Source organism: Hippichthys cyanospilos, chromosome 8, assembly GCF_059441005.1.
Source record: "Hippichthys cyanospilos isolate Australia breed blue-spotted pipefish chromosome 8, RoL_Hcya_1.0, whole genome shotgun sequence".
In the NCBI taxonomy this organism is placed as follows: Eukaryota; Metazoa; Chordata; class Actinopteri; order Syngnathiformes; family Syngnathidae; genus Hippichthys; species Hippichthys cyanospilos.
Genome location: NC_142376.1, coordinates 21,877,898 through 21,891,917, shown reverse-complemented (window position 1 = coordinate 21,891,917; position 14,020 = coordinate 21,877,898). Strand labels below are relative to the sequence as shown.

General features: G+C 42.9%; 2 protein-coding genes across 5 annotated transcripts in view; one reads left to right on the top strand and one right to left on the bottom strand.

The window, feature by feature from the left end:
• Nucleotides 1-9,153, bottom strand: part of cdt1 (chromatin licensing and DNA replication factor 1) — a 21,890-nt gene extending 12,737 nt beyond the window's left edge. For all 4 annotated transcript variants that reach the window (XR_015866331.1, XR_015866333.1, XR_015866332.1 and 1 more), the window contains exons 1-3: nt 8,613-9,153; nt 8,079-8,317; nt 7,754-7,948 (exon numbers count right to left, since the gene is read on the bottom strand). Coding sequence is in view for 1 of the 4 variants with exons in the window: in XM_088420840.1 (XP_088276966.1) it covers nt 7,754-7,948; nt 8,079-8,317; nt 8,613-9,056 (878 nt within the window). In the remaining 3 variants the exon portion in view is untranslated. The remainder of the gene's footprint in view (nt 1-7,753; nt 7,949-8,078; nt 8,318-8,612) is intronic.
• A 1,600-nt stretch (nt 9,154-10,753) lies between these two features.
• Nucleotides 10,754-14,020, top strand: part of piezo1 (piezo type mechanosensitive ion channel component 1 (Er blood group)) — a 141,451-nt gene continuing 138,184 nt past the window's right edge. The window contains exon 1 of the mRNA XM_088420841.1: nt 10,754-10,817. Within this exon, the coding sequence (XP_088276967.1) occupies nt 10,754-10,817 (64 nt within the window). The remainder of the gene's footprint in view (nt 10,818-14,020) is intronic.

The window sequence follows — 14,020 nt, the reverse complement described above, 5'->3', positions numbered from 1 at the left end:
GGCTGGGTGTTTGCGAACGTCCTCTGCTTTGTTGCAGCTGCTGGTAGTTTTGCTTTCGTTCTGGACTTTGGCTTTGGGTTGGTTTGGGTTGTTGGTGTCCTGCATTTAGAGACAGGAGATTCCCAACTTGCAGCTGCAGACTCTCGAATTTGTTAGCAAGAGATTTCACTTCATTCATTAGCGTAACAAACTGGTCAAAAGTGACATACTGAGGAGTCTGAACCCTGCGGGATATCGCAGCAGTATCTTCAAGCATGTCTCCTTCATCAACCCATGCGATGCGCCTGGTTCGGTTCCTTAGCTCAGTTTCACGGCCCACTGTGGCTTTGAAGTTATGCTCATGGGCCTCCACAAACTTTTGTGCGTCAACAAAAGAGCTTGGCTCACGGTTCATGACTTCATAGGCCACCTTTTGGTTCCGTAAGCCCTTAAGAAAAGCATCGGTTGCCAGCTGGTCCTGAAGCTGAAGATCAACTCCTGGGTAGGCAAGTGTGACAAGGCGTCTCACCTCCTCAGCAAATTCAGCAGATGTCTCACGGCCCTGACGCAGTTCTCCCAGCTTCCTCCTTATTGTTGTTGGTGGATCCATTTTTCCAAAACGTTGGGTGAGTTGCTCTACAAGTAGAACATAATCTTCCCTCGTGCGCTCAGGAAGTGAGCAGACATACCGCACTGCAGCGCCTCTCAAACATTCATGCAGCCTGTCCACTCGTTCCAAGGTACTCCATCCATACTTTCTGGCTTGGCGTTCAAATGGCATTAAGAAAGAGTCCCAGTCATCAGTTCCATCAAATATGGCTAATTTAGGTCTTTGAGGTTCTGGCATGTTGTTAAAATAGACTCCAGTATTAGGTTCCCTGCTTCCATAGGTGGTGTGGGCATGTGAGGTCTCGTGCTCCGTGTCTCTCACTTCTGGGCGTCTATTGTCAGTGTCCGGAACTCGCCTTGATGGTCTTGAGCTTTGAGATCTTTGATTTATCACTTCCAATTCGGCTGCAAAAGGAACACGATCTCTTGACCTGGTTGGTCCATGAATAGATGCACTTGGTTCAAATGAATGGCTTTCCTCCATTGACTGCATTGGATTAATGTCTTCTCCACCTTGTGCAGTAGCAAGTAATGCTTGGATCTGTGGTGTGGTTGGTTGTCCTGTTATATGTGAAAGGACAGGGGCCAACATCATTTGAAGGTGTCTTGCTTGTTGGTTCTGAGTTTCCAAGAGAGTTTGCAGCCATTTTGGAGCTATATCCGCCTCTGCTTGGCTTGCTGTTGCGCCTTGTAATTCCTCCGTCATTTTTGCTCAGTTTTTATTGTGTATTATGTCCACTTCGTCGCTACTTCCGCTCACGCTCTTATCGTGAAGGGGCGGACCGGAAGTTGTGTGCAGCGACGCTGCGACAGCTTGACAAGATCTCCTCTACTTTCCACGTTCAATTAGACGAACGGCAACGCGTTTTAGCTCGACTCCAGTTGTTAATCCGTTCGGAGCGGAGAGGAAAACAGTCTTTTCGATTCTTTACGGAATTATTTTGTAGAAATATCCCACTTCTGACACCAGTTGTCGTGCTGTTACCTTCCACGTGTGATGGCGAAGCGTGGGTGGACAGAGTCACACGACAAAAATAACTCCTTAGTGCACTTTACTTGTCTCCAATACGCACACAAGTTACACGCACGAGTGAACGTTTCGTTAACATACTCTACGTTGTTCTTGGCCTCTAGCTCGGGCACAGACAGCGCTGAGCAGTATCCGTGCAGTGAGCCGTGAGTACCAAAAAACAACCATAGAACAACAACTCGTCTCGCGATGACAACCGCGAACTGGACACGAATGTTGCATTCAATGACCAAACTTGGCTCGGAAAACCAAAACAAGAATTGATACACAAGTATAGGTCGCCAACATCTGAACTGCCTTACACTACCCCCCCTTTAGGAATACTGAGTCCCTTCAGTATCTGGTAATGTAATCAAAGTTGCTGAGTGTTAGTGTAATCACACACATAAACTAAATTATTGAATTTTTAGGCCATAGACCCAACCTAACTTGCATATAGGTAAAAACACATAAACATTTTTTTTTTTTTTTTTACACTCAACTTAAACAGAATTAATGAACTTTCTCTTAACATTTAGCTTTATTCTACTTGCAACTAGTGTCCAAATCTCTCTGGTCTATGAACTAGGCGACCACTTGATGTTTGAAAAGTCTCTGCCAATGAGTTGGCATCGCCTCGTCTTCTTCTTGGCTGAGCTGCTGAGGTGCTGGTCTGAGGTAATTCACATTGACCTTTGGACTCCATTGAACATGTGGTCATCTCGCATGGACCTTTGGACTCCCCACCTGGATCGTATGGCAGCAGCAGTGGCAGTAGGGAAATGTCATTGTCAATGTCTTGGAACCCTGGGGGCTGGCAATGCTGTAGGACTTTGCTTCTCTGCCTCAAAACCCAAACGATGCATTCAGATGAAGGTCGAATGGTCATGGCTTGTCCCAGTGTTACTCTAGCCACACAGTAGTCCGATTCATCATCTCGCACAATCTTTGATGGCACAAGTTCATTTCCAATGAAGACCTTGCCACGGGCGTAGACAACAACATCATGCGCCTTCATCAAATCCAGCCCCAAAGGAACATGGTCCCTTATGGAAGCTACATGCACTTCCCAGGGAATAGTCTTGGATCCAATTTGAAAGGTCACTTTGAGTCCATGTTTAGCTTTCATGCCATCTCCAACTCCTGCATTCAGTAGATAGGTCTCATTTAGATCAGTTGGTGCAATGTTGCTTTTGAGGATACGCTGGTACAGTTCCTCTGAGATCACAGTGGTTTGAGCTCCAGTGTCCGCAACAGCCTGAGTTGGAATGCCATTTATAGTTAGAGGAATTTGTAGACTTTCACCTATCTTTTTGGTGCAGCCAATCTGCCGGCCTTGTAACTGGTGATCTGAGTCTACAACTGAGTTGTGTGAACCGCCATCCGATTGCAGCTGGAATTCTTGATGCTTGTCGCCATGTTTATGTGCAGTCATAGGGCTAATTGGTGTAACACAGTCTTTTCTGAAGTGTCCTGTTTCACCACACTTGAAACACGGGCCAGCTACCGCACGATTAGGGCTGGGTGTTTGCGAACGTCCTCTGCTTTGTTGCAGCTGCTGGTAGTTTTGCTTTCGTTCTGGACTTTGGCTTTGGGTTGGTTTGGGTTGTTGGTGTCCTGCATTTAGAGACAGGAGATTCCCAACTTGCAGCTGCAGACTCTCGAATTTGTTAGCAAGAGATTTCACTTCATTCATTAGCGTAACAAACTGGTCAAAAGTGACATACTGAGGAGTCTGAACCCTGCGGGATATCGCAGCAGTATCTTCAAGCATGTCTCCTTCATCAACCCATGCGATGCGCCTGGTTCGGTTCCTTAGCTCAGTTTCACGGCCCACTGTGGCTTTGAAGTTATGCTCATGGGCCTCCACAAACTTTTGTGCGTCAACAAAAGAGCTTGGCTCACGGTTCATGACTTCATAGGCCACCTTTTGGTTCCGTAAGCCCTTAAGAAAAGCATCGGTTGCCAGCTGGTCCTGAAGCTGAAGATCAACTCCTGGGTAGGCAAGTGTGACAAGGCGTCTCACCTCCTCAGCAAATTCAGCAGATGTCTCACGGCCCTGACGCAGTTCTCCCAGCTTCCTCCTTATTGTTGTTGGTGGATCCATTTTTCCAAAACGTTGGGTGAGTTGCTCTACAAGTAGAACATAATCTTCCCTCGTGCGCTCAGGAAGTGAGCAGACATACCGCACTGCAGCGCCTCTCAAACATTCATGCAGCCTGTCCACTCGTTCCAAGGTACTCCATCCATACTTTCTGGCTTGGCGTTCAAATGGCATTAAGAAAGAGTCCCAGTCATCAGTTCCATCAAATATGGCTAATTTAGGTCTTTGAGGTTCTGGCATGTTGTTAAAATAGACTCCAGTATTAGGTTCCCTGCTTCCATAGGTGGTGTGGGCATGTGAGGTCTCGTGCTCCGTGTCTCTCACTTCTGGGCGTCTATTGTCAGTGTCCGGAACTCGCCTTGATGGTCTTGAGCTTTGAGATCTTTGATTTATCACTTCCAATTCGGCTGCAAAAGGAACACGATCTCTTGACCTGGTTGGTCCATGAATAGATGCACTTGGTTCAAATGAATGGCTTTCCTCCATTGACTGCATTGGATTAATGTCTTCTCCACCTTGTGCAGTAGCAAGTAATGCTTGGATCTGTGGTGTGGTTGGTTGTCCTGTTATATGTGAAAGGACAGGGGCCAACATCATTTGAAGGTGTCTTGCTTGTTGGTTCTGAGTTTCCAAGAGAGTTTGCAGCCATTTTGGAGCTATATCCGCCTCTGCTTGGCTTGCTGTTGCGCCTTGTAATTCCTCCGTCATTTTTGCTCAGTTTTTATTGTGTATTATGTCCACTTCGTCGCTACTTCCGCTCACGCTCTTATCGTGAAGGGGCGGACCGGAAGTTGTGTGCAGCGACGCTGCGACAGCTTGACAAGATCTCCTCTACTTTCCACGTTCAATTAGACGAACGGCAACGCGTTTTAGCTCGACTCCAGTTGTTAATCCGTTCGGAGCGGAGAGGAAAACAGTCTTTTCGATTCTTTACGGAATTATTTTGTAGAAATATCCCACTTCTGACACCAGTTGTCGTGCTGTTACCTTCCACGTGTGATGGCGAAGCGTGGGTGGACAGAGTCACACGACAAAAATAACTCCTTAGTGCACTTTACTTGTCTCCAATACGCACACAAGTTACACGCACGAGTGAACGTTTCGTTAACATACTCTACGTTGTTCTTGGCCTCTAGCTCGGGCACAGACAGCGCTGAGCAGTATCCGTGCAGTGAGCCGTGAGTACCAAAAAACAACCATAGAACAACAACTCGTCTCGCGATGACAACCGCGAACTGGACACGAATGTTGCATTCAATGACCAAACTTGGCTCGGAAAACCAAAACAAGAATTGATACACAAGTATAGGTCGCCAACATCTGAACTGCCTTACAATATATATATATACACATATATATATACATATACATATATATATATATACACTATATATTATTACTATATATATTACTATATATATTAACAAACCTCTCGCCTTACGAGCAATTCGACATGTCGGCCATTAAGTATGTAGAAATGTTCTCGTTTAATTGAGTCAATAAAATCAACAGTAGCGACATCATCAATCATTAATAGAAACTTGTGGCAGTTACGTGAAGGCTATTGGTCTTACAACGTCACACTGACTGTCTCACTCACGGTGTCTAAATATATTACCATTTAAGTGTAGTGTTTGTACAGCTAAAGGGGAAACAGCTGACATGAAATTAAATGTGCCGATTGCAGGACAAAGAATTGTCATTGGTTTAAATGTGTGTTTTTTTTTAAATTAATTGTCAATACATTCCAACCGTTTAAAAAAAAAGTGTGAATAATTATCAGTCAGTCACGGAGATGCGAATATGCTATTGGTCGATTAAGGTCACCCGGTCTCACTCACGGAGATGCTATTGGCCGGCGTCACACGTCAATCACAGAAATGCCGATATGCTATTGGCCGAACGCCTTCATCTAGCTTGATGGAACAGGATGGAAGGAAGAAGAGAAAATTAGTGAAAAACGGAATGTTGTGAAGACTTTGCAAACTTTATCTGTTAGACATAGCTTCTAAAATTACTAGCAGCGGTAAAGAAAGAAATAAGAGGATGATGTTTTAGTATCTGCGTGATTTGCACCTTGACTGAAAGAGTTACTGTAACACTAAGACCAATTGCATATTCATCGCCGTGTTAATTTTGAGCGTTAGACTCTGCCTCCCTCTGCTTACACGCAGCTCAAGTCTCGTCGTATCACAGGTAAAAACTATTAATCCCTTCTATTTATTATACAATGAAATTGTACAGCAAATTATGTCACTCAATTTTAATATATGTATACAGTGTGTCGTTTTTACCTAAGGCTTTGGCGCGTGTTGCACGCATTCACGAATTAACATGGGTTTGGATTGCCCGCTATACGAGCAAATCGAGATACGAGCGTAGCCGCTGAACGGATTAAGTTCGTAACCCGGGGGCCCACTGTATATATATATATATATATATATATATATATATATATATATATATATATATATACACACACATATATACACACACACACACACACACACACACACACACACACACAGTGGGCCCCCGGGTTACGAACTTAATCCGTTCAGTGGCTGCGCTCGTAACTCGAACTGCTCGTATGACGGGCAATCCAAACCTATGTTAATTCGTGAATGCGTGCAAAAACCTTAGGTAAAATCATCACGACTTTATACACATATTAAAAATGAGTAACATAATCTACTGTACAGTTAAATTAAATAACATATGCAAAGGAAAAATGACATTTACCTTTGGAGCGACGTGACTTGAGCTGGGTGGAGGCGGAGGGGAGCAGAGACCAACCCGCAATGTTAACACAGTTACGCTGATATGCTATTGCTCTTACAATGTCACAGTCACTGTTTCAGTCACGGTGTCAGTCACAGAGATGCTAAAACATATCACCGGCAATTTCCTTCTCTTTAATCCATAATAGAAGAAGCCTCTCCATTTTGTTGTCGAGCGAGGTCCGTACCCCGGCAAGGAAAGTCTTGCCCTTAGAAGATTGCCGAGCGGTTCCGTCCATAGTCACGAGCAAGTTTAACTATGCGTGTGCCTCCCTCTTTTTTTTTTTTTTTTATTATCTCCTGCTTCGTTTCTATTGTCATCATCCTCTTACTTCTTCCTTTACCGCTACTAGCAATTTTAGAAGCTATGTCTAACAGATAAAGTTTGCAAAGTCTTCACAACATTCCTTCCTTCCGTTTTTCACTCATTTTCTCTCCTTCCTTCCATCCCGACCAGCTGTGCCATCAAGCTGTGCCATCGGCATTTCTGTGATTGACGTGACGCCGGCCAATAGCATCTCCGTGAGTGAGACCGGGTGACCCTAATCGACCAATAGCATATTGGCATCTCCATGACTGACTCCGTGACTGACACCGTGACTGAAACAGTGACTGTGACGTTGTAAGAGCAATAGCGTTCACGTTACTGTCACAAGCGTCAACTGCTGATTTTGTTGACGCAAGCTAAGCGATAATATATTTGTATACACAATGGCCGGCATGTCGGATTGTTCGTAAGACGAAAGGTTTGCTCGTGAGTGGGGGACAAAAATCTCTGTGGTCCACGCTCGTAAATCGAATTGTTCGTAAAACAGGGTGTTCGTAAACCGGGGGTCGACTGTATATAGATATATATATATTTTTTATTTTTTTTGGAAAGTTAAAGGTTGCCAACCCCTGGGCTTGACCTTAATACACGGAGCATCCTGTGTGTTTGTTAAATACAGAAATAGCAGCTCGAACTGAGACTGCACCTTTAAATATGGTGTGTGTTTTGGCCGCAAAAATATGTTTTCCTGATGGTCCTATGACAATTAATAGAAATGGGATATGTTTACTCATTTGTGACCTTTATCTACCTAAACCATAGAGAAAAAGGACATTTCACCTGTTGCTTCTATGTTTCACAAGTGAACCATTGTATTTTAGCACGACAAATCAAAATGACAAGAATGCAATTTAAAATGTAGCGGTTATCAAATTGTCTAATAACACACACACACACACACACTACAATAATGAAGAATCTAATAACCGGGGAGTCACACTAACCTGTGCATCATATCCTGAACTCCCTTTTTGATCTTGGAGAAAGTGGCAGTTTCCGAACGGTTGAAAAGCATGGCCACCACAGTATCCATGCTCCTAAACATCTCAGCCAATACCTTGAAGTGATACGGCAAAGAAAGGCCTGGGGGGGTGTCCTGGGCTAGATTGTGATACTTCTGGTATGCTGGCTGTTGGATACTAAGAGAAAAAAAGGGGGAAAATATAATTCTTCCTAACTTGGGCTGGAAACTAGTATTGTGCACAATACGTAAAGGTACATAGATCTAGCGCAACAAAATGCAAGCTTTCAAAATGATTCAAACCTCACCTCTCCTGAGCTTTTTCTTCCTGGAACTTTTCATCCGCTGAGTCTCTCTCCTTTGCCCTCTTAGCTTTAGCTGCAAGCTCTTTTGCTCGTGTCACAGCTGACTTGGAAACAGCAATTGGAGATGAAACGAACGATTTGGAGTCTGAAGTAGATGATGCAGCAGTGCAGAAGTCATTCTCTAGTTTCTTGACTCTTTGGAGGAGAGACTTGGGGCCTGGAAGAGTTTCTCCACAGCCAGCCTGAGAGACGAATATGTCTTACATTTGGGGCAAGAGTTGTCAATAAAAATGGCGTGTAAACTTTTTTTTTCGATTAGGTGCACATGTTTGGCAGTATTTAAAGCAGTGTGTGAAAAATACATTGCGGGGGGGGGGGGGGGAATTGAAAAGCACTATGCAAAGTAATGACCGTACGTCATACGACAGGCAAGTCACGTCACACCTTTGGCGGATTATACATTTTACAATAAAAGTCCTGACAAGCGAGGGAGCAAACACATCTACTTTAGATAGTGACTTAGAACCCAACCCTTACCTGTTGTTTTGGATAAGAGGGGACAGCTTTGTTTTTGGCCACTCTTGTCGTTTCATCTTGAGCCTTTGTGTCGACGGAACCAATTTCCTTTTGACGTCTCTTCCTTGGTGTGTTGTGCTCCGTGGAAGCTAAAGCTGTGTCGGTCGCAACTTCTGCATTTAGTGAGATCCTCTTTTGTTTGCCGGAGATATGGCGATTGTCTTTTGGCTCTTTGTGAGTAGCAGACACCCCTTGAGAAAAACCTGCTGTTGCTTCGATAATCCTTGCAAATTCATCGCGGTCTTCGTAGGACGATTCTTCTTTGTTTGAAGAGGAAGAGCGTGTTTTTGATTTGGCGATGCTGCTTTTAAATGAGCCACGAGAAGCAGCGCTGTTGGGTTTTACCGTATGGGCCGTTGTTTTCTTCCGCTGAGAGAAGAAGTCTGTTACCAGAGGCTGAGACATGATTCATAAACACTGGATGCAATCAATCCCAAACTGAACACATTGCATCGCTACGGTAGCAGCCACAGGAAGAACAAATAACTTTCCCGCGGAATCGAATAAGCCACACCCATATCAACTCCCACACGGGCGAAACCCCGGAAGTAGTCTCTTCGAATTTATTTCGGGGAAGGGGCGGGGGGCCGCAATTTTTTGATTCCATTGTAAACTGTGGAAAAAAGATGGTGTCCCTTCAAGGGGCAAAGCGCCGTTTACAGAAAGAAAATGGAAAATGTTTGTGCGTGTATGTGTGTATGTGTGTTTAATGGCATGGGCAGAGTATGACATCTCGCTTTATTCTAAAATCAGTTGTACACATATGTAGCAAACAACTGAAACCGAAACCAAACAACTTTAACTGTTAGAAACCTGTAAATGCTTGTAGGCCCTATGACCAGCCGTCTATGGAGGACCGAAAGTGCAAAAACTCAAATAACAAATGTACCATTCAATAGTCAAACAAAAGTGTAATTAATGGATTCATTAATTAAATGTGTCATTGGGTACATACATACGTGGTACTGCCAGAACTTAAAATAATTTAAAATTATTTGTGGATGGCTGTCCACAAAGTTTTATGAAGTTCACCAAGTGTCATGTCGGTGCGGCATGTTGCCGACAGATGTGGGAAGGAAGGTGGATCTAAAATGCAGGGAGGCAGGATGAGATGCGCTCAATAAAACGATTTCTTACTCGCAGAAGCTAGGCGAAACACGAAAGACTAGAGCTGGAGCATGCTCATGACAGGTGACACAAATTACACTAAAGACAGACGCCAGGGAAAACAACACGATCCCAAAAGCAAAATAGGTCAAACTCCACAAAATAAAGCCACAACAGGAAAAACCCAGACAGAACGTGACATCAAAAGCTAAATTAGAGACCGATGCTCCTTTTTGAGTCATGATTGGGTTATCTTCAACCCAGTTATTTTTAGAGTGTCTTATTCAACAGGTCAAAAATTAGGTAGTAATAAAATAAAAAATGGAAGGGAGGTTTACGCAGTTGATAGCTCTGTTATGGCACCCGGATTAGAGAAGGGATTGAAAGGGGCCCAAACGGGGTTAGGCAGCTAGAGGGTGCTATTACCTTGGAAAGTGTCAATTATTTGCAACAGTTGGCGCATCCATTCAAGAGTAACCGTCAGTTAAAAAAAAAAAAAAAAAGAGTACATAGTGATGGAACTGATTCAAGTCATCTTTGAAATGAACCATGCAAAGTTTAAATGCACGTTACAGAAAGTTTCACGATTTCTCGTTTGAGGGACTCTGCAAACGTAGTTTGTGTTCACCGCGGGTTTAGCGGACAATAATTTTGAGGGGAGGTGACCAGCAACTATGAATTATTCCTCTATGAACGTCCTTCAGACTCTCGCCTCCCTATGAATCACTTTTTCCATCCACATTACTTCGACTGGGCTCCCTTCCAACGGAAGACATGCAACTAAACCTTTTCCTTGCCGTCAAAAGCAGTGGAATGAGTCGCCTTCCTCTTTCGACACTCAGCACCGAGGGGCAACCAAACATTCTGAATTTGAGGACTAGGCTTAAGTCACGCTAGTAACTTTAATCGCACTGTTTTGTTCTTGGACAACTTCGCAAATGTAATATTGATGTTTTATAGAAATATCGCTGCCATCAAGGTTTACCTGCTTGGATATGGATCTTCAGTTGATTGTTTGGCTTATTTACTACTTTTTTTTACCAGTCGTCTTGTTAACAGGTAAGCCTTGACTATTTAATTCACAAAACGTTTAGACAAGTGTTGCATTGTTCTACAAACTGTACTTTTCCGAGATCCGTAACCGAAACTGACGCAATGTGACTAACCAATCAAACAAAACACTTATCATTTCTACATAGACACGTTATTGAACGTGACATCAACAACGTTTGCTTATCACATTCACAGTTCTTGTTGTTCTACACTCACAACCTTTTTTTTCCACGGCGTGTAGAAGTTGGAAGGACTAGGGTGTTTGCTGTTCACTTTTTTAGGGACCGTCCACAAATCTACATATTTCACACACACACGCAAAAACCCACGCGCGCACACACAAAGACACTAAGACACACACAGATAGTGTGTATGTATATATATATATATATATATATATATATATATATATATATATATATATATATATATATATATATATATATATATATATATATAATTTTTTTTTTTTTTTTTTTTAATTTTCCCAATGCTTTTTTTAAAATGCTTATGGAATCATTTTGCTGGCCAGATTAAACCCCCGCCGTATGTTTGACACCCCTGCTCTCTTGGCAGACTCATCTCCTCCCGAGATAAGATTGACCATGATGTCTGCGAATTTGATGATGATAGAGTTGGACAGGTTCGGTTTGTGTGTACTTGTGGGTGTGAGGTTTAAGGTTTAGTGGACTCAGTATACGTACAACCTTATCCTGGGCCAATGCTGAGCGTATTAATTGGGGATTGGTGTGGGACGAATCCAACAAATCTTAATTCTTGAATTTGTTGTATTTTAATAGTTAAAATGCTGAAATGTTGGTTTGTGGGAATTTTTGCCATGAATGGGGGTATGTCAAATAGTTTAGAGCTGAAATGTTGTAATTGGTCAAAAATATAGCAATTACAAAAGAAAAACTATTTAGATTTTCTCATGAGTATTTTTATGGTCAAAATGATGTAGCCTATATTTGGTAAATCTGAATTTTTTGAATTGGTAGGGATAAACTCAAAAGTTACATTTTGTATTAAAGTGTACATTCATAGGTCCCAGATAGAGGTTTTGATGGGTATAGGGAGCAATATTGTATCACTAGCCTGGAATCACCCTAGGTAGTTTTTAGATGGTGACATTTGACAACAAATGTGACGTCAAACCCTTGCGCCCACCACTTGCTGTGAGTGCTCGATGTTGTCATTGCTCAAATGTGGTTTTCTAACGAAAGTCAAATGGCCAGGGATATTTATTTGAAAGCAAAAGTGCCTCTAATTTAGAATCCAGGAATAAAAATAGTTATTCGTCAGCCAAAGAAAATGCCGCATTGCACTAAAGAGACAGCAGGGAGAAGACTGAGGCCCCTGCTTTGAGCGAATACAACAGACTGATAGTGTTTTACTTGCCATGAAAATGAACTTGCAGTGGATGAAATTGAAGAAAATGAAAAAACGCTTAACTTCACCGGCTGATGCTCTGTATATGCCCCCCACAAACAAAATCAAGAACTGTGTGCATAACCCCACTCACAATCAGTTGCATAACTGCCAGGCTTTTCCATAGTGCAAAAGGCTGTCTGTCCTATCTTGTTGAAATGTAATCAGTAAGGCAGGACAATACTGTCGATGTATCGATATTGACATATGAAGTGATATAATATGCATATCGCAATATGATAATCAGTTTCCAATATATTGCATATCAATCTTGAGGCATCTTGATTTCAATGTTTTTTAAATAATATTCACTATAACAAAGTATTCAGTAAGCAACATAACTATTTCTTCTTAGTTTTTGTCTGATCATGGTTTTATTTTTTTGTTTATTTTTTTTTTTTAATTTCACCATTTGCAAGTTACGAAACAATCTGACGTTTTCGCTTATGGTTTAGTAGCAAAATGACTGGCCAAGACAAGTTGAGAACAAAGTTTTTCGTAATAAGAGGGCAGAATCATCTATCTGGAAAGATTTCGGCCTTAAAAAGAGAGAAACTGACAACAGCATCGCAGATAAAGTTGTCGTGTGTTTTCAATGTGAACGAACTGTATGTTCAAGCGGTGGAATGACCAATTTGATAATGCACATGCGACATTACCATCCAGCCACAAGCATTTCCCAAGTACGCTCCAGCAAGACCCTAATATGGAAATTAAAATGTGGTGCTACAGGCAGCATTCAACCATACATAACGGGCAGACCGCTGTCTATGGGTAGGAGGCGGGGGACACTCTGGACTGGTTGCCAGCCAATCGGAGGGCCCAGAGGGATGAACAACCATTCACACACCCAATCACACCCGAGGACAATTTAGAGCAAGGGTGTCAAACTTGTTTGAAGAAAATCTATTCCCTGTATGTGCCAGCACGGGAGAGACAAGCCAAAGGTAAAGGGGCTGTACATGACTGTTCAAGTACTTCCGCGGATGGAATACAGATCACAAGGGACTTAAATGTCACTGGATTAATGATTGGGCTAGGTGTAGGGTGACCGAACCTAGTTAAATCTCATCCAGAAATGCCCACACAATTTGGTTAAGGTGGTAAAAGGATAGCCCCTCGGCCGCATTGTGTAGAATTAAGAGCTGTCGTTTACTAGCGTTACATGAATGCCTCATGCGCACTACGATTTCACAGAATGACCATATTTTGGAAGATTACGCCAACCAAGCGAGAGCGAACACATACATGTACAATTTGCCATTGGTTCCATTGCACAATAGGGCAGAATCTACAAAACCCAGGCAATTATGAGGAAATGAAATCATGGCAGTTATTTTGCCTTTGTCAAATGGTCAAATGAGATGAGAAACTAACATCTCATCCAAGTCATCAGGTCCCAAAACATAATTGCAACTGTATACTGGCGAAGACTATTCCTGAGTTCCTTGAGCGCCATCAAATGCCATTGATCGTGGAGCCAGCAAGGTACGATGAAGTTGGTGCCATTGGAACCACACTCAGACAAAACGTGGCAAAATACCACTTGCCATGCCGCCTTTGCTGACCCTGGAGAGGTTTGTCATACTGATGTATGACAGGTCCAGCACTGCTGACACTATGGATGAGTTCAGGTTTGACAAGGAAACAAAGGCACTATGAGGCCATTCCACCGACCAAAGCTGTTCTGTTTGCACATAGCAAGTGTGCTGCTAACCAGGCTGGGTGTGTGTGAGGCCAAGGAATCCACTGTCAGCCAGAAGAAGAGATTTCCTGTTGAC